The sequence below is a fragment of the Plectropomus leopardus genome, chromosome 3 (assembly GCF_008729295.1).
Source record: "Plectropomus leopardus isolate mb chromosome 3, YSFRI_Pleo_2.0, whole genome shotgun sequence".
Taxonomy (NCBI): Eukaryota; Metazoa; Chordata; class Actinopteri; order Perciformes; family Serranidae; genus Plectropomus; species Plectropomus leopardus.
Genome location: NC_056465.1, coordinates 28,889,827 through 28,911,443, shown reverse-complemented (window position 1 = coordinate 28,911,443; position 21,617 = coordinate 28,889,827). Strand labels below are relative to the sequence as shown.

Below are 21,617 nucleotides of genomic sequence, written 5' to 3'. Positions count from 1 at the left end.
AATGCAATAACACCTTGAAGCGCCTGCTGCATCATGCCCGACGGGGCCTACTGACAAGCACATCGCCATAGCATCATGTGACCTATCAAAGCGAAAAAAGTGTTTCCATTGCAGTTTTGCAAAATATGCCTTTTTCCAGTCACCTGAAAAAACACCTCTCGCAGCATTAAAAACTTTTTTCAAGTTTTTTTTTTTCAAATTGAGGTGTTTCCATCAGGCATATTTTATATTCGCAATTTAATTTGCACAATTTGAGGGTTAATAGAAACCCGCCTAGAGTCCCAAAGTTGGTTGAGGCGCCAGACAGAGAAGCTTAGATCACAACACACAGAGAGGCAGCTCCGTATGCCATCACTCCACTATATCTTCACATAGGAAATATAGTTTTGTTGCTACACTAATGTTGTGAATGTCACAGAGCCTACAGCTCCTTTATTGTTGTAGCTGTGTTTGCACTGTGCATGCTTCTCAATAAAGCACAATTTTAAAGTTCCAAGTAAAGAGTTCTGGCCATGCTGAATGGTTCAGGACTCAATCACAATACATTGAAGAATCTATTATTTTTCCCTCCATAACTCACGGCTGTGCCAAGTCAATGTGTGTATGTACTGTATAGAGGAGAGAAAGAGAGAGAGAAATAAATAGAGAAATGAGCAACAAAGAAAGCCCAAAATTGGTTTTCCTGTCCAATCCTTAAACCCTGCTGCTATAGAAACAACCCTGCAGCCCAGCTCACAACTGTTGGAAGAATCACTAATGTAAAAAGTGACTTTGCAGACAGTGTTAGTGTGAAGGATTGTGCCCATCAAATGTATAAATGACCTTCTGGGCAAATGCTTAAAAGATTAGTCAAATAGCTGATAGGCCAATTAAACAGAAAATAGCCAACAGCTTTGATAATTGTTTTGTTGTTCTTTATCAAGCACTAATTTGCCAAAAAATCCTCTGATTCCAGCTTCTCAAATGTCTTTGTTTTATATCAGTGCAACTGAATAGGTGTGGGTTCTGCTCAGCAAGACATTAGAAACTCTCACCATGAGCTGAGACGAGTTTTTACCTGATTTTTTGGCATTTAAAGACTAAATTATGGACAAATTAGTCGATAATGAAAATAATTCTTCAGCCCAAATCTGAACTACCGATGAAACAACTAACTCAAATACCGATGACTAAAAATGTGCTTCACTAAACGGTTGAACTGAACATTAAAGGGATAAAGTGAAGGGCCCTGGATCTATTCTGCAGCTCTTTGCAGCATGCCATCCTCCCTCTCTCTACCACCTTCCCTGCTGGCGTAGCTGTCCTATCAATAAAAGGCAAAAATGCCCAAAAATTAACTTACAAAAAAAAAAGCACTTCAAATTTAATTGCCTTCCTGCTTTAAATGATGTCATTGTCATTAATGTCTCAGTCTGTTATAGAGAATAAGAAGCTATTCTTGGAAGTAATGTTCCCTCTGGGTGTTTTTACCATGACACAAAAAATCCCCACACATAAAGGTGTGCAGACAGGTGGCATTTATAATCAAACCGAGTGCAGGCAGGAGTGCACACTGGAATAGATCGCTCGTATGTGTGATTTGCACAAAGTTAAGCTAGCTCTATTCGGGTTACTGGCCCTCGTAAGGTTTTTATAGGTTGTACATGAGCAGAGGGAAATGGCCTGTGGCCGAGGTGATGTGAAGAGGAGATAATGGACATGAGCCAAAAGATGCCATTACTCTCCTCTGAGCTCCAATTATTTGACAATGTTCACTGAACATCTACATAGTAAAATGTCTGCTGTTGGGTTGTTAGTGTTTTTATGGCATTTTGGTGCTTTTTGATGGTGTAGTGAGAGAAGAAGCAAAGACATGAGAGAGAGATAAAATTACTGGAAGCTGGTATTGTGCCTTTTTACTACAGATGCACATATGATGCACATTTTTCGGCTCTACAGGAGTTTCACAAAATGTTATTACTGTTGTTATCATTGCTGCGGTTTAAAATATTTTTTTGCGTCGCAGCATGATCATTTAAGTGTTGGTGGGCTGGTTTTAATATTAGAGCACATAAACGTGCTTCTCTCTGAGCTGTAGCATTAAGCTCAGTCTCTAGAGAGGTAAAACTGCAAATCAAATTTCTCTTTATAATCTTATTCACAAGTAAAGAGCGTGGAGTTCCAGATCCAACTGTAATGTCTTTGCCTTACTGTGGACTAAGCAAATTCTTCACTACTTCCTGTAGATGTGAGGTACATCAAGTTATTTCTTCTTCTTCTTTTTTTTTTTTTATCAATTTACCCACCGTCCACATCCACCATCTGGTAAATGGGCCGTGGCTGGCAAATATAGCAGTTTATTTTCATTTTACTGAGTTGGGAACTTATTTCTACAGATAGAGAGAAAATCATATTTCACCAGCAGATCTCAGTCCTGCCTGACGTTGATGTATTACTTTGGTCTGGAGCATTCCCATTCACTTCTCACGTAATTGCGTTTAGATTCCAGCACCTGCATACTGGAAGAAAAATCTGAAATGTAAACAAACCAGAAAAATGCAATTATTCGGTTTTGAAAATGTGCCCGAGGGGGCTCGTATAAGATAATACTGTCTGAGACAATAACATGTTGGACTGCGGGAGAGCGACATTGATCATTCGTCGTTCAGCTGTGCTCAAAGAGAGCATTCATAAAAATCCAGCCTTAACTGTTATGCTGTAGATATGTGCCTTCAACCTCTGCCAGCTTATATAATAGTGAGCAATATCACACTTTTGGTGATAATGCGTGTAATTCTCTGCTGGTGTTCGACAAACAAGAATTTTCATTCCTGACGTAATTTGTTTTTGACTGATTTTTTCAGCATTTTTGCCTTTTTTTTAAAGTGTTAAGGCAAACAGGAAATGAGGAAAGACAACAAAGGTCAGCAGCCAAAATTGCACCATGGATGTTGCGGTACCATGCCCCTTAATCATTGGGTACCATCAGTGCATCCCAATCAACATATTTTTTTCTTTTTTATAAACATTCCTACAGAAGGTAGTAACACGCTATTAAAAATTACTTTGTTTCACAAGGTTTATGAGCTCAATATAGATGATAAGTGATACTAAACTATTTAAATTTAATATGATAACATGATTTAATATGATATGATGAATAATTTTTGTTGCAATTAAAAAAAAAGTAAGTATTTCTAAATGTTGATCATTTTTAGAAAAAAAAAAAATCAATACACCTAAAGGAAAGTTACATGCCACCCAATCATAAATTTCCTTTGGGCGTCTTCTTGTTATTGTTCAGACTTTTCATAACTTTTGTTGTTTTTAAACATTTGAAGAGGTTACTCGTGTGGCTGCTGTGTTGCATTTTTTTTTGTCACAAATAAATGCATCTTGCATTGTGTTGCTCCACAATGTGCACACACACAATTAATCCACTTTAACTTGCATCCATGAAATAAGTCCAAAGAGCTAGTGAGGTTGATTTTAATATCTGTGTAAAATTGCTTTTATTCTTCATGGAGTGGATATGACTGAAGTGCATATCTCCAGTGTTAGCTGGCGGTAATGTGCTGGGCATCACAGTGGTGGAAGTGGTTTACACTGTTGCCTCACAGCAAAAGGTGCTCGGTTCAAACCCTCTGGTGTCCAGCTTCCTCCCACAGACCAAACACATGCAGGTTGATTGGCAACTCAAAAAAAATGCCCTTAGGTGTGAATGTGAACGTACATGGTTGTCCGTCTCTGTATGCCAGCCCTGTGATTGACTGCAGACCCGTCCGGAGCGCACCCCACCTCTCGCCCACTGTCAGCTTGGATCACCTCCAGCCCCCGGCGACCCTCAGGATTTGTGGGTTTTTATTATCCATGCGACTCTAGGGATGGCAGTATTTGTCTGTCAGTCAGTCCAACACTGAAATGTCTCAATAACTATTAGATTGATTGACATAAAATTTTGATATTCAAAGGATCCATTGTGACAGCTTTGGTGATCACTTAACTGTTCATCTAGCGCCCTCATCAGGATGAAATTTTCATTTGACCTGCACTTTGTTTTCTGACCAAATAACTTCAGAACTAATGACAATCTCATCATCCTTTGCTGCACTTTGTGTTTATTGGTAGTTAGCATTTACATACCAAAATGACTGCTGACCAGTGTTGAACGTTTCTGGTTGAAGTCCATCTGGGGACCTTTGTTGCATGTCATTTCCCATCTCAACTGTTTTCCAAGACGACATAATGTATATTTTACATAATGTTCTATATGTAAATTCCTGTTTGTAAATTTGCAAACTGTTTTGCTTGCAAATTATCTTGCTTTTAATTTTTTGTATTGCAAAGTGTTGTCTTTTAATGTTTTACCATCCAGGGACCGCAAATGCAAATTAACTATATAGCTAACTCTGGCTCAACAGTTGTGCTGTGCAAGGTCTTAACTAAAAAAAAATAAAATAAAATAAAATAAACTCATTTCATCTCTCTACTGTCAAATCTCTAATAAATGCATAAAAATGTCCCCCAAAACTCTGATGCTTATACAGCAGAGTCAGCACATTAGGACACAGGACTCAGTTATGTAAGGAGAGGAAGCACACAGTATGAAGCAGATCCAAACCCCCACAACATTATTTTGGCTGTAAATTTTCTGGTTTTCTTTTAAGAAACAGCGCGAGCGGTCTTGACAGCATCGCCTTGAGTGAAACTCTCAGCCAACTGGATACAACACAAGGCAAAGAGACACACACACAATGTTTAAAGTAGAAGACAAGTAATTAGCCGTTCCCTCATAGATCATTTCCACTCACATTTCGAGATGACAGTTTTCCAGTGCAGACCCTTTTGTTGTCAGCACTTATAAATCCTCTTCCAATTTAATTTAGAAAAAAAAACAAAAAACAGAAACACAGGTTACCACTCAGAGAGAGGAGCAGAATCACATCAAGGAAAGCAATCAAGAATCATGCAAGACCAGTGGATGTTGTGGAGTTTTGGTATAATGCTGCCTAATTAGTAAGTGTGTGTACAGACTGTCTGACTTGAAACTTGATGAGCTGGCTTCAATTAGCTTCCTCAAATTTATAATCGAAATCAGAATCCCAGTGTTCAGCCAGTAAAATAAATACCTCTCCTATACATGAGTGTGAATAGGACGACGCACATAGAGGAAATGGATTCTAAAACGTAGAATTTGAAAATCTGCCAGGAAGATATACACTGTTCATCTTCAGAGAAGATAGGGTTGCCAAAGATCGGAGCCATTTAAGTGCATATAAAGGTGTGTAAGATTTAGGAGAAAATATTTGCAGAAATGGAACATAATATCAGATAATATAATAATTAGGGTTTTTTTGTGCATAATCACCTAAAAAAAAGAATCGTTGTGTTGTGTAAGATGTGTCCTCATCTTATGGAATCACCACATAGCACTGTCATGTTTCTACAGTAGCCCAGAAAGGACAAATCAAACACTGGCTTTAGTAGTGTTGTAGTCCAGACCATACTAACCGAGACTAAGAGTTGAAGGAGACAAGAGTGTGCCGAGATAAGACCAAGACTTTAAGGGGCCGAGACTGAGTCAAGACCATGACTATATATATGATATATATGTGTGTGTGTGTGTGTGTGTGTGTGTGTGTGTGTGTATAGTGTGTGTATACAGTATATACATACACACACACACACACATATATACATATGCACACATATATATACACACACATACACACACACACTTACAGTATATATATATATATATATATATACAGAATATATATAATTATATATGGCAGCCACGATCTTGACAAAAAAAACTACAAATGACTTACATGATAGGCTGGATTTGAAGAAGTGTGTTTTAGATCCAATCACAGTAATTATGTTAACAAATAAATCCATTGTGGTCTCGACCAGTCTCGATTAAAAATCCAGAGTCCTCTATGTTTGAGACGGAGTCAAGACTGAGTTAAAATGTGTTCGATTCCAAAACAGGACCGAGACCTTCTAAAAGTGGTCTGGAGACCAAGACCGAAGCCAAGAACTACAACACTAGGCTCTGGATAGGGCCACTGGCGTTTTTGCGTCAGCCACCGAGGTTAGCAGCCCCTCTGCGACAAGCACATACTGATTTTTTATCATGAAACTAGATAAGTCAGTGTTTTTACCGCTTTAAAAATCAGCGTATCCATTTGTTTGGAGAGGAAGAGACCTCTGCGGGTAATTCGGCTCCCAGTAAAAACCTACTGAATGTCTGGTTCTTGTATATCAGATACTAAAATGAGCACACATTATCAGGTGTTAGACTTGGGGACCAGCTCCCAGTAAAAACCTCCTTGACAATAAACATTGAAAGAATCCTAACCAAATTTCAGCTGTTTGCAACCTGCAATCCTCACCACTGCTACTAAATTCCCCTAAATCTTACCCACTGCTCCTTTCACTGTTTATCACAGCAGTAGGACAAAGTTTTTAATCTTTAGTGGTTGTGGTAAACAAATAAATACACACAGGACTTAAGTAATGCTACAAATTGTGTCCAATAATGAATTATAGGCGACTGACCATGGACATAAAGTGACCGTCTGAGCAGATTGTACCTTTTCTAAAATAGAAAACTCTCTATGACTCTCAGAGTATCCATTTGCTCCTATTCTGTAAATGAGGTGTGCATTTGTGTGATCAAAGATTAAACAGCACAATAAACTCTTTGTTCTGCCCTGTAATGAGTGACAGCAGCAGAATCCAGTTAAACAGCCTGACCTGCCTTTAAATAGAGATGCAAAGCCTTTTATGTGACATCTAATAGCCGTACTCATTTTATGCTGGATAACCTCCTGTCACTATTTGGTAATGCAACACACAGCAAGTGTTTTACAAGAAACGATATCTGGTGTAAAAGCTCCAAGTGCTTGCAAATGAGTTCTACTTTGCCAAGCAGTTAACTGAATGGAGTGGCCCTCTGCCTTCCTGCCATCGCCGCACTTCTGTAAGCCTCACTGCGTCAGTAACAAGGTTAGTTGTGCTACTTGTGCAATACAGTAAATCTCTGACTAAGTGTTCTGCACGGTGACCCGAGATGGATGGATCTCCGGATTACTTCCCCCCTGGGATAACTCATTTGCTTTTTGACGCAGTAGTTAATTAGGCTTGACCAAGGACTCCGTCTCTGCTGGCCAACTAGCAGAGCTCTGCATACAGCCTGACCTGATCATAAATAATGTCTCAAGAGTCGCTGCTGGTCAGCTCTGCTGGAGATATACGGATTACATTGTTGCTTTAGGAGATTATGGGATACTCTCTCAGTTAAATAGTTAATGTGTAGGACTTTGCCTGTTATCAGACAGAATTGTGAACTTGTTACACTCCCTTTCCATCTTCAGTCTGACACTGCATCCACTCTTACAGATTTCAGATTTAGCCAGAGACTAATATATTAACTTGCTGTGAGCTGTAAATTCAGCACTTCTAAAACAGCAGTCTCTTTTTCCCTCCATGCCAAGTGTCTCCTCCGTGACGCAGCTGCTTGAACCAACGAGTATCATGAAAAATCAAGAGTGCTCACTCCGCAGTAAAATCTGGAGAACAAAACATCTCCAGTACAATGAGAAGCACAAAAAAAAATGTCTGCTCGACTTAAAGCAGTCTCAGTTGACTGAGGCGTCTGAGACTGATCACTCAAATGTCTGACTTTAAAGGGGCAGCCCTACTACAGACCTACATATCTGACCTACAAACCTGTTTTGTCAGGGTTTTAAGGGTGGAGTGAAGATGAGTAAAGCAAATTATGATGCCATATTGAGATATTGAGAAGATATGTCGACTTAGAACAGCCTCAATTTGTCTATTTTTCCTTGTTAATCCTTCCTTGTTTCCTTGTTATTGTTATTGCTATTGGTGTTATTACTTCTCATGGTTCCAGGGCACCACTCTAATAGTTAGTCATCGCTCAATGTGTTTTTTTAACCCTTTGAAACCTGCATCAACATCATTTTTCTTGTGCTGCATTCAGATGCCTTTCAAAAGTATTAAAACCTTTTAACTCTGAGTGAATTGGTTTGATTTTTTCAAAAACATTGGAAAAAAAGGCAATGAGTAACTTGGCAGGAAATGTCCCACAAATTGCAAAAAAAATAGTAGATTTAAAATTAATTTCTAAAAAAAAAAAAGCTAGGGAAAACTATGTTTCTGATTATCAAAACTATATATTGAAAGTTATTTTACAGAATAATTTTAACTTTCAAGCAGTTTCTTTTCAGGTTATTTCCCTGTTTGTTTGTTGTTTTTTGTTTTATTTTACTTTTCAGTTTGTTTTTTGTGCTACTTCCCAGGTAAATTTTATTGTACTTTTCACTAATTTCTTGCTAATTTCTGAGTCATTTCTTCTTAAATTGCTCATTGCCCTCTTCCAATTTTTCTGCAATAAATCAGGCCAGTTTGACCAGGTTTTAAAGGGTTAATAGAGAAACTGCCGTTTCATGACTCAATGCCGGACCAAAATCAGTCAACTCGAACTCAATGGAGTAGGTGAATTCAAAAGTCTCAACCGAGACAAGAATTAAATACCATGTAGGGGTGAGTTTACAGAAATGAAAATTTCTGTGCAAACCGTGTAGAGGAACTACGGTGGTCAAAGTGAAAACATGCATTTGCCTACCTAGAGCCAGTGGCTGGTTTGTCTGTTCTGGGCTACTGTAAAATAACATAGTGGACTCCATAGGAGAGGACCAACACCTGATATAGATAGAAACAGCTTATTCTAAGGTAACAAAAACACATCCATTGATCCATCTATCCATCCATTTCATGCATTTTCATGTGCTCATCCAAGGTTTCAGTCGCAGGGTTCAGCGGGCTGAACAAGCTACCCCTGACGTATCCTCAGCAGCACTCCCAGCTGCTCCTGGGGGATCCTGAGGTGTTCCCAGGGCAGATTAGATATATAATCCCTCCAGCATGTTCTTTGCCGACCTCGGGGCTTCCTACCAGTTGGACGTGCCTGGAAAACCTCTAACTGGAGGCATCCAGATAAGATGCCCAAACCAAATCAACTGGCCCCTTTTGATGCGTAGCAGCAGTGGCTCTACTTCATCATATGCCTGAGCTCCTCACTGGAGTTGAGCCCAGCAGTTCTACGAAGGAAGCTACTTTCTGCCGCTTGTGTCTGCAATCTCATTATATTGGACACTACCCCAAAGCTCAAGACCATAGGTGAGGGTCGGAAAGTAGACCAGTAAGTAAGTCGAGAGTTTTGCCTGCCAGCTCAGTTCCCTCTTCACCATGACGGTGTGAACCCAAATACTTGAACTCCTTTGCTTTAGGAAACAATTTTCATTTTCAGGTGCTTATAAGCTAATGAAAACATGAATATTATATAGAATTTCTGCCAATAGAGGCCTGTACATCCTACACTCTCGACCTTTGACAATTTTTTAAATACCGTGTCATTTCTCCTTTTAGTGCAGAGGGATGACTGTGTTTTTCCAGCCCTACCTGTCTATTTGGTATCGCATAAAAATAAGCAATCAGGCGGCGCTGATTCCATTTGTGCACATGAAAATGAATACGGCTGCCTGCTCACTTGCATATGGTCCAGCTCTTTTTAATGCAACCTTTATGATAGACATCTCCCTAACAGTTGCGTAATATGCAGGGCTCTTCTAATTTAAAATATGCATCTATTGTGAACACGGTCAAATGGAAGCGCTCTCCTCTGCCAGCTTTAACATTAAAGGACCTGACAGAGACAGAGAGAGGGAGGTGGAAGGAGGGGACAAGAGGGAGCTGTTGAGTGTCTGCTGATGGGCTAACTCAATTTCAGGGAACACAATGGAGCCAGAGGCTGATTTCCAAAAGGCAAATTGTCATTCTGAGCAGTATGGCACCTGTCTGGTGAGTTCATCTCCTGTGCGGTGGGTGTACCCGGGGGAGGAGGCCGGGACCAGAGGAGAGGAGCACATTATGGCGGGGCCTCGCGATGGGAGGGAATTGAAAGTGAAACTGTTTGAAATGCGTTTGAAATGCATTGAAATTAAAATCGGGCAGGCTCTTATGGCAGCCATTGGAATCCATTCAGAAAGGCCCTCAATTGGTTTTGACCAGACTGAGAGGGTGAGCAGGCGGGGATCGAGTCAATCGACCCAGACAATGATGCTGTTGCCGCGGTGACGGACCATGGACCCCAATACCCAGGACTTCTGCCTCCAGTCCTTGTACTCCCTACCTCCCCCCCCCCCACCCCCCAATCCCCACAGAAAAACACCCACACCCTCACACATACACACCCATCCTCCACCTCTATTATTTCTCCATCTTTCAGACTGTGGGTGTACCATCAGCTGCAGCCCCCCCCCCTCCTCCTTTGTGCAGCGCTCCAATTACAAAGCTGTCTGCACAGATTAAAGAGGCAGCCCATCTGACAGCAGCTAAACACTTCAACATACACACACACAAACTGTGCTGTGCAGGCAAATGGTACTCTGTACTAATCTAACCCCATCAGCCTACAGACATCTGCACATGTACACCTCCTGACTGCTCTACTGCTCTATAGCACAACTTACACTCTCGGCCACACACACACACACATCTGTCAGCCCAGCACACTTGACCCTATCGACGATATGCACACACCTACACACAAAGCACCCTCAAGCAAACAGCAGGTGTTTGCCGCCGCTGTCTGTCACATCCACGAAGAAACAACAAGCCATAATGAGAACGGGAGCTCCTAATTGAAGGTGCCATCTTTTTTTAATTGTTGCAGAAACAATTTGCCAGACTTAAATGAGGTAGCTGTGCATGTTCAGGTGTCTACACAGTCGTGGCAGTCTGAAAGGTTTATGCGGCAGCTCATGTCCCTGACCTCGCTCTGTGGCAGGTACTCCGACGCTGAGACGCGACCTCAAGAGCACGGGCTAATCTCCTCTTTATTATGGTCTTTTTATGTCCCCATCATTCACTCACCTGTCTCCTACATCATTATCTACTTATGTGTGAATTACTGCCTTGTGCTTGAAAAAACAATTTACCCCATTTGCCCGTCAATTTCTTTAACTCTACACCACTAAACGTAATAAATCACGGCCAGATAACAAGTAAAGGTAAATCTGGAGAAACCTTAATGCTTCTGCTATATTCAGAGGGGTATAGGATGAAATCTTTTATTTCGTTTGAAATTACCGTATCCGAAGGACTACTGTGGCATGATTATTGCAAAACTCATCTTTAATATATTGTATGTATAGAGTACAGACATTTAAATCTGAGCCCTGAGAGTCTGAGTCAGGGAAATTGCCTCTACTTTTTCTTTTGAACATACTTTTTAATATATGTAAATGTCTGACTGATGTTTTGTTTACCTGGATGACTATATGTGTTTTCTCCAGGTGTTTAATTTGCTTACTGGCCATTTTTTTGTGATCCTCTCTTGGGATAATTTACCTTGCATTTATCTATGCATATTGAATATTGCATATTGCATATTTTGTGATGCTGGTTAAGTTCCCTGATTTGTCTTAAAAGTTGTTTTAAACCTGTTTTTGGCCACCTGGGGGCAGCATGACATGCTGTAAACACAACGCTAATGGTAATAAGGAGTGCACACAGAAGAAGTATGCCTACATCACGAGTAATATTACGTATAACGTAATATTCAGAGGCCTAAATTTGATCTCTATGGAACAATTGGTGATAAGCAAATGACTTTTATTAAACTTGCTCACAACCTGGCATTGGCAATGTAAAGGACACAGACAGAAGACAAAGTCTCACTTTCTCGTTCCCGCAGGGCAGATTTTGAAAGCCTGTTAGCTGTTAGCTAACTTGCTCATTCTGAACAGATGCCTGTGAGCCAACCCTTGAACTCTAACACGTGATGATTAAATATCACATGCTCGCCGGCTGTCAACACTGCCATGACAACGATGGCAAACAGGGAAACGATTACATTGAAGGCTTGATCTTGGGCCAGGATTGCTGTGACGATCTCCAATTAGACTTTTTTTTTTTTTTTTTAAGTAGGATACATACACTGCATTACATTGCATTATTGCATTATTGCATTCCTAATATGAGGTGTGGGCTGGGTCTGGATTGACTTGCCCTGCGGTCCAGATGTGGACCGGATTCTGGATTTTGAAACTGTCCGATTTAGATATTTTCAGAAGCTTCTCTCACTGTCTGCATGCAGGTATGTGAGAAGGCTCCAGGGTGTCTATCAGAGCAAAACCTTGTAGATGTTCAGACTCAAGTGTTAAACAGCTCTATATGCATGTGAAGCACACAACATAACACTGAATCATTGTTCTGTTACTTTAAGCTTTTGGCATGGCTGTGTCCATGCTTACATGCTGTGCTAAGATCTTCTCTGACAACAGATTTGTGTTGTATTAAACATATATTTAAGTGAGATCAACTTTGGCTCATCGAGTTTATTCTATTATTCTTCAAAACGAAGACTAACAATGAGTACAAGTTTTTCCACATCATGCAGTTAGCCAGCAGGTCCCCATAGACCCACAAGATAACAACTGCCAACTGCCGACTGCCAAAATGCCGAATTAGAAGCTTCAAAACAACAATCCACAAACCAAAAAGTTATGTCACGGTAGCTTTGTCCATTATTTTGCACAGTTTCGGGCCATAAAATCAGAACAAAGAGCAGAAAGACACTCAAACACTTGGTTATGAGAAGAACGGCAGAGTTGGGAGATAATTGGCTGTGAGTCCATATGAGGCCTTTCAAAGTACACATAGTATTTTTTTTCCATGGTTATGAAGTGTGTGGGTCTTTTTAAAATGATAAAATGTATTTCCATCTCCGTTATTATAAAGCAAATAGGCCTGTTTAAACTGTGTGGGTTTGGGGGAGGGGAGTCATTAGGTACATGATGTACAATGTGAGTGTATTTATGTTCACAAGCGTAATTATACAGCATTATTTTTACATTGCGACAGTATGACAACTACAACAAACCAGTATTAATTCTTCTTGTTATGAAGTGAGTTACTACAGCATATAATACTGCACATTCAACCTCAGGGGTTTTACAATAGCTGGCAACAACCTTCCTTTTTTTATTTTGTTGTGAGTTTGAGTCTGTTTAGCTCTTTTCATCACTCACTGTCTCACAAATAATTTTCTTACTGCGAGTGCTTCATCCACAGTATCAGGAAACAGGATTTTGAGTTTCAGGCAGAAATTGTGTGAATAATTAAAATATACTTATATATAAGTTTTTGTGCAGACAAGTGCATTGTTGTACTCTGGAGAAAGTAGAGACCGTTTGGCCTTAATCAGCTTCTTGTGGTGGTAAACCTGAATTATATCATACCAAACCACTAAGATGCAAAGGGATCTCTCCGTAAGTCATTTGACATCAAATACTTAGGAAATCAAATACCATTGCCCCATACCAGCCTTCATGATCCAGCCTGACACGTAAAACAACTGACAAAAGCTGTCAAGTGCTCTCTGATGATGTAGTGCGTTGCCTCTTCTTACCTTGAGAAAACAGGGGGAGGAGGGTCTGTGAAGTGCTGCTCTGATGCTCGGCTGCTCATGTTCACAAGGTGTGTTGCTGCGAATAAAGTGAGACAAGGAGATTAAGAGGATGGGAGGTGGGGTCATGCATGCAGCTACGCTAGCCCGCCGGAATACAGAGTACGTGGATTAGTCCTCCTCCTCGTCTAGACAGCGGAGGAGAGGTGAAAACGGCGATGCGTAAGACTTCAAAGAACAAAGAATATGTCTGTGCGGCAACACTTGTGTAGTCTTAAATGTCACCGCTACTGTATGTAACTAGTGTTTAATTGCAAAAATCCTCCAAAAAACACTCTTTAAAAATAACAGAATGTCATAGCTTTTGCCAATCCAACTAATTTTTCTTCTACTGTTTTAGTCTTATGAGTGAAATTCCCTCAACCACAAGATCCCCTGCTATCCCTCATGACAAATCCCTGTGACCTCACCATAAAATGATACGCCCCGGCTTCTCTTTGCACTGTGGTCTCCTGTGAGCGCCCGCAAGTGCTCCAGTCATTACTGAAGGCCTATTTCCTTGCTCCCCTATCAGAGACTTGGGCATGCCGTTGTGGTGGCGAGGCTGCAGGCTGAGAGGGGTGAGCCAGGCATGTCCTGTGGGTCTCCAACCACATCATGAGCAAGCAGGGATTCTGACCGCCCGAGCATGAAGCAGAAGCAGCCACACTTCATAAATCCTGCCCATCGCAGTGCTGCACATAGAAGGGGATGCAATGCCTGAGGGAACAAAAGAATTGCAGTTCTTACATGCTGTGTTCAGCTATAACGTGTAGTAGTAATGGACATACACCTGCATTATAGCCTGTTCTCTTCAGGCGGCACAAGCATTATGTTGCTATATCTCGCCTTAGTAAACAAGTTCTGAATATTCAAGCCAATAGAAACTTGTGGTCTCTCTTTGGTTGTCACCTTATATTGCTCGAATGCAAAATTACAGTATATTCTCTCTAATTCTGCCAGCAAAGTGTGTCCAACATCTCGGACACAACGCTAAGCAATTCCAAGGTTTCCATTATGCTCCAGTCATCCATCAATCCTTCAGTAATTTAAAGCTGTGAAAGCATGCATGTCCACCTTTCCCCCGCCTGGAAGAACAACACAACACGGAGAGCAGACTGAACTCACTCAGCGTTCACGCGAACAGAGCTGCAGATGACGAATCAAATCCGGCGCTCCCTCATTGTGAGTGAATAAATTACAAGTGATTGTGCTTTGTAATGAAGGCAGCGGAGCATATTGTGCAAATGCTCTGGTTTTTAATGATTTAATTAGAGAACCTCACTCAAACTGGAGCAGAAAATTTCAACACGGAGATGAGCGAGGGAGCTCTGCCAGAAAATGGCAGTGCGACTCAAGATCCAGTGTTAATTGCTGCAGCAGTCGACAGATGTGCCTCACGTTTCTGCCCATTTCCTGCTTTATTAAAATTAGTTGGACCCCAAAGAACGCCAAATGTTGTCTTCCTAAACTAAATGATTTACGACCGTTAAGCGGCTTCATGTCAGTCTAATTTCCGACATTCTCTACCCAATTTAGAAAGGATGCTGTCTGTAGCCTTAGGCTGCTGAGTGTGTGCTAAATCATTAACTACAGCTATCATCAGATACAGATTTGTCCCAAAATGACAAATCTAACAGGTGCAGCTTACATCAACCAAACTTCCCTTTCAGTTTCACATCTATTTTGCGTAAGGGTAAGATGGGTATTTTTCCTTGTTTTTTGTGTCTCAGGGACTAACAGGAACAACACTCTTTCAGATTGGTCAAGTATTAAACGAGGCCGCTGCAGCCAGCAGCGTCAAAACCAGTTTCAATGTAATCCCTTTGTTCAACTTTAAATCTTCTAAAAGTACTTGTTTTGCCACTGGCGTGTTTAGTTTATTATTCAGTGTTTGTCAATTCATGGAGAGGATCCCTACAGAGATAGATTTTCTTGTTGGAGAATAATAGCCTTTTTATTTCACCAGAAACAGTCTCGAAATCAACATTGTCAAACCCACCCGACTCAAATGAAATAAACAGTAGATTTATCATTGTGTACCACACATCATTCAAAGTCATAGAAGCAAAATAATACTTACTAAAGCCAGCTTTGTTCATCTTTCCACTGTTCCAACGATCACCACATTTGGTTTAGTTGAAATGAACCTCAATTTACCACTTAGATATGAAAATATGCTGCCACTGTACACCTTAAAATTACTGTTTCTTTAAATGAAGTCTGGTGTGTTTTTCGTTAAACAAAGAGGTTGACCTCTGTCAGGATCCTTGCCTTTAATTGTCAGACACTCATGCCACACTGCCCACGTGAGCAGCGCCGCTCAGGTGTGGCTCAGCTGTTGCTAAGCTGCAGACCGTCTAGAGATTAGAAGTCTGGCCAGTTTTTTTTCCATGTGATGTGTGTAGTTTTAGCAAAAACACGATGAAAATTGTCTTTTTAGGATCATATTTAGGTACCACCACCTTTTACTACATTTTCATTGTCTATATCTGTCACAGACATGAAAAAAAAATATATTTTTACCTCTTCCTGTTTCTGTTTAAAAATAAAAGTCCTCTGACAGCATTTTTTTGGACAGACTTGTTTTAATTGTTAACACACGGCTTTTTATTGTAAAGTATTTGCAGGACTGTGTTGTCGACAGTGCAGTGGCTTGCACGGCTTCACAAATTAATGGAGCACAAGCTTTTAAATGTGGTGATATTAAAGGGCTGGTATCTGAACATGTCAATTTCAAAAGCAAGCAGTGGACATGAATTGATGGGGCTGCAGGGATTACGTTGTAGCATTGCAGCCAGTGCTGCTGGCTGCTGCACTCTCACTCAATACTGGAACTGAATACTCAGTTTGTTGTTCCCATTAGTCACTTAGACATGAAAACACGGGGAAAACAGGGTCCAGGTTGGAAAATACTGAAGTCAACTTTAAGCTTCAACACAACACCAGTGACTAAACGTAGTATTTCGCACCAGCTGACTCCCCATCGCCCCAGAATGTTTAATCTTTCTAGGCAAACTTCTCTTTCATCAAACTAAACTTCAAAAAAGTTTAATAAAGTCACAGAGCCTGTATGTCATATGGATCAAAAGGGGACAGCTTGATGTGCTGTAGTGCTGCCCCTGAGCCCAAAAGCTGTGTCCCTCTGCTGACAGCAGCGCAAAGCATTAATCATCCAACTCATTAAGACAATCTGCACAAGTGCCCACAGCTCATAAACTCTGGAATAGACCATGGTGACTGTTTTACCTCCTGAAGCATCTGCTTATTTATTTCTCAATACAGCCAACACACCCATATTCCCATTTCAAATGACAAGGAGCTGTGGCTGTTTATCTCCTCTTCATTCAGATATTGTTTCTCTTCAGGTATCTGTGAATAATAAAGAAAATCTTGATTTTCAATAACTTTGGTAAGTAAGGAATTGCACCGAAATTGCAGGAAAGAAATCGATTCTTAACAGTGATGCACTTCTCTCGATAAGAACACACTATTATTGTGAATAAAAATGAAAGACGTATCTGTTAGGAGTGACGCTGATTCTGTTGCCAAGGCTAAAGAGGATTACTGTAGGTAAACTGTAGGTAGCGTAGCTTAAATGCTCATCATTTCCATTACATAAAACAGAAATATGTATGTGCAAGGCTTTGTTGTTGGTGCTGAATGAGCCAAGAAATCTCCCACACAAAAAGACAGCTCAAACAATAGTACGTTCCAAGGTCCCCAGTTAAATAGACAGACATTTCCGATGCTTCTCACACTGCTCCTGATCCAGGTACAATGTGCATACTTTTCAATGATACAATATTTAATGGTCACAATGAGGCTGTGAAAAGATTTCCTGCTCACACGGACAGCCTCGTGTTCTCCCAAGGCCCCATCAAAGAGACCACTATATACATTTTAATGTACTATTATACCGTTTATCAATTGGTAGAGGCTTTTTGTAATTACTCAGAGTGAGAAAATGCACTGGAGAAACTTTAACAAAGACTTTTAAGAAATACTGTGTAAGGTTAAGAGGTTTCATGTAAAAAGTTGGAGGAATCATCTAAAAATAAGCAAAGTTCTTTTCTTAAGAGTGGTGAGAAATCAGATTTGAACAAACTTGGACTTGATAGCCTGAAGGTTACTTGTGCAACTTAAGTTGCCATGGTGATGCGTGCAGCGTGAAAAGTGAGTCCCTGCAGTGAGACCAAAAAGCCAGCCCGAAGTTAGTTTTCTCGCCGCTAATCCGGCCTCATGGGGCATAACCCAGAAACAGAGGTGACAAAAAGTCAGAGCAGCAGCCGTGGTGAAAAAAGTGACGGCCGAGGGAACATGAGGATTTAAAGCGTATCAGTGACAGAGGTGGAGATAATCCTCTAACAAGCTCAGTGAGGAAGAAAGGACAGAGGTTGACCATGAGATGCTGGAGCGGAGATGTAAACAACAGCAGCTGTTACCTAGAGACAACAAATATAATCAGTGGATACTTTGGTAGCATGTCATCAACTGACACCAATAAAGAGCCTCCTTTGAGCCCATCTTGGCCCAAGTTAAAGAAACAGTTTGACACTTTGTGAATTACAGTATGTTCACTAACTTTCTCTCGGTGAGTTAGATGAGAAGATCAACATCACTGTCATGTCTGTGCGTTAAATACAAAGCTGCAGCCAGGAGTCAGTTAGCTTAGCAACGGGTGGCAACATCTAGCCTGACTTAAGGCCCAGGCACAGTAATCTGACATCAGAGGACTAACGGCAGCGAAAGCCGCCTCACCGTGTCTGTGTCTCTGACAAAATGTTGCATATGAGCACGTCACGTAGACTACAGCCACCGGCCAATAAGCACGTATGTTTTGCGCCCGCATCAAAGGAAACACCCCCATACCAGCAGACGGCGGGAGTCTGTAAGTCATTCAAATAGGGAAACGTGACATTAGCCAGTTATCACATTATTAACACAGTCGAAATTTAAAATAACAAAACACCGGTGAACAAAAACAAACCATGACGAAACATTTTAGCTCAACAGCTAAAGAAAAACACTCCTACCTCACATCACAAGTTTGTTTCAACCTCACTTCCTCTGGATTTTAGCCTTTTTTTTTATAACTTTCCTTAATTCCATGTCTCATCGTGTGCTGATTTCATTCACCAGCACGCTGCGCACTTGCCGTGCTTGCTCCAGACGCACCAGTGTGAAACTCAAATACTGCCACTGACATACTGATGCATCCCTCTTTTACAGTTTCCCTGCCTAAAACCAGGAAATGAGAGGACAAATTTGCACTCCAAGTTGCTGACAAGCAGCTAAATGAGGCTGCTGATATTTAATTGCATATACTTACAACGTACAAGGTAGATTTATTATTATTATTTTTATCATTTTTCAAACATAGTTTGAAAACTCATTTTTATTAAAAAATGAAATTAAGATGACTTTTTTTTTTTTTGATTTACCTTACTTACTTTATTTCGAACATATAAAAATAATGATAATAAATAAAATACTATGCACAAAAACAAAAATAATAGTGAAAGTATACAACGGATTTGTAATAAATTCACATTTCATGTCCAAAAAAGGAGAAGCAAAATGCTTGTCTAGTCCTAACCTTGTTTCATTCTCACCGATTAATACACAATCATAAATCACAACAAATAAGGCTTTACAGCTTGTTGCGGTGGCAACGTTAACTCATGCTATCCTGCTGTAGTTCATTTATAACATAACTTTAGCATTTTATTCATGGCGATTCCATTTAAGCTTGAAAAATAATAAAAGTGGTGTTCATCTGTGACGATTATCTTGCTGAATAAAACATTTAGGTGTCATAAACGTTTGCAACAGAGCATTTTTTTGCAATAACCCCAAATCCAATGCAGAAATTCCACAGGTTTTTTGACAAGGAAACCAGGGCGATGCCAACCTCCACACCAGCCTACACAAAAAAACGTCATCTCCGCAGCACAAAAAAGAGCCAACGCTGGTTCTGAATGCAAATGCTGGCTCTGCTTGCGGCCCAACTTGGCCTCATTAGCACCCCACATGGGTAAAACACACTTGGGACCTTTATGGATCCAGCAGACAACATTTCATGGTCCCTCCATGCCAGCTCATCATTCACCCGTGTGAGGCCCACATGGAAATGTTGGCCAGGTAGGGGTCCAAAATGGCGACAGGCCAGAATTTGAGCACCTGGCAAATTAATTGTTGAGGCAGCATTTCTGATTAACAGCTCCACACACCTCCCAACAATATACATTCACAGATACGGCACAAACATTACAGCAGCTTTAAATCACGATTTACACTCCACCTGACTCAACAGGGGAACCGTAAAACCAAACCTGCGGCGTGATCCACCGCTGTAAGGTAAAGGCTCACAAAGTCAAAGTGTGTGTTTGGCACGTGGCTTATTGCAGATGGAGAGCTCCTGCTGAGGTTTTGTCACGCGCAATTTCCACGGAGGCTGGATTTCATCAGGTTTTGTATTTCAGACCTATTGATTATCTGCAGTGAGGGGGGCACTGTGACAAAACCTCAGCAGGAGCTCTCCATCTGCAATAAGCCACGTGCCAAACACACAAGCACACACACACACACACACACACACACACACACACACACACACACACACACACACACACACACACACACACGTTTGTTCTGCTGTGCTACTGCTCCCCTGCTTATGAAAGACATAAATATACTGAGGGACTGTTCTTTATTTATGAGCGTGTCAGGGTGGCTAGAATGTGACTTCATTTTGTATGTTTTTTGGGGGGTTTTTGTTTGACCCTCCAAGAACCTAAAAATATTTTTTTCTTGAGCCTCCCTGAGTGACTGTCGGAAAATGCATGACCACGGCTCCACCATAAATTAGTTATTTGATTTCAAAAACGAACCCTTTGATGTATAAACTTAAAACTTGAAGATGAAATCCTGGAGTTGAAAAAAGCTTCAATGTTTTTTTGCACTCTTGTCATGAATGTTGGTTAGTTCATGCAAACTGTTATTTTTTTTTTGCAATTTGAAATAAAACATGTAGAATAAAGTGATTTTGATGACATTTCACTATTTTAAACTCATATCTGGTTGTTTTTATATGATGGATGCTGAAATTTCCGACTTCCAAGCGTTCCAGGTGAACAACAAAACGTAAAGAAAAAACATGACAGACAGCTATGAACTGGTGTTTCTGCGGCTAGTCTATGGACTATTGCACCATCAGCGGGGCCGCCTCCTTGCACATACGAGCAAAACAGGAAAAACTACACTTAAGGTAACAGATGCCGTCGTGTTACAGCATTTTATATACCCAATAACACTTGCAACATATTTTGAGAACAATTTATATGCAAAACAGGTTTTACTATATAATAGTAGATGTATTATGTTAATAAAATACATTAGTTGATTTCTTACCATTTACAATTTGCGCCTCCATGGATACTGCCATTGTTGTGTTACGTGAACGCTGAAATTCACAAGTAGAAACGAACAACAGCTTCGAGTGGCGGTCCATTGTACTTTTTCCAGTAGGAGGTCGGAAGTCTGGAACAGAGCATCATTTTTGAGTTTTATTACTCATTCCTCAATGAATAAGCCTACAAAAACAGGTATTTTAAGTTGCATGCCATTCCCCTGAGAGAAAAAAAAAACACAAAAACTATTTGATATGCCTCCCCCTTTTTTTGCACAGCCCCCTCTACCCTCACAAATAACGAACAGTCCCTTACTAATAAAGCTCATGCTGGCATTGGCTCTTTTATGGGATTATCCAATCTGCTGTGAATCAACAAAGTCATTCGCAGCTTTATCTCAACACACATTTAAAGATGCTTCCTCCATGATGTTTTTTTGGAAGCTTCCAATCGGTTAGCAGATCAATTCACCTTTTGTGAGGCGCACATGTGTCTGTAGTCCTCTCTTCCTCATCGATTCTTATCTCCATGACCTTTGCGTCTCGTGCAGATATCACTGCAGGTGTAAACAACACGGAAAAAACAGCACGTGGCGTTTTAGTGGCCAGACTTTTGGGTACACAGATTAGAAAGAGTCGAATTAACTTTAATGTTTTATGCTCTTAATTATTCATTTTGAGCCGTCG

At 40.6% G+C, this 21,617-nt stretch overlaps 1 protein-coding gene across 1 annotated transcript in view; it reads right to left on the bottom strand.

The window, feature by feature from the left end:
• ncanb (neurocan b) overlaps positions 1-21,509 on the bottom strand; it is a 226,318-nt gene extending 204,809 nt beyond the window's left edge. Inside the window, exons 1-3 of the mRNA XM_042483584.1 lie at positions 21,403-21,509; positions 20,933-21,061; positions 13,484-13,559 (exon numbers count right to left, since the gene is read on the bottom strand). Coding sequence (XP_042339518.1) covers positions 13,484-13,559; positions 20,933-21,061; positions 21,403-21,445 — 248 coding nt within the window. The 5' untranslated portion in view covers positions 21,446-21,509. The remainder of the gene's footprint in view (positions 1-13,483; positions 13,560-20,932; positions 21,062-21,402) is intronic.
• Positions 21,510-21,617: the final 108 nt, after the last annotated feature.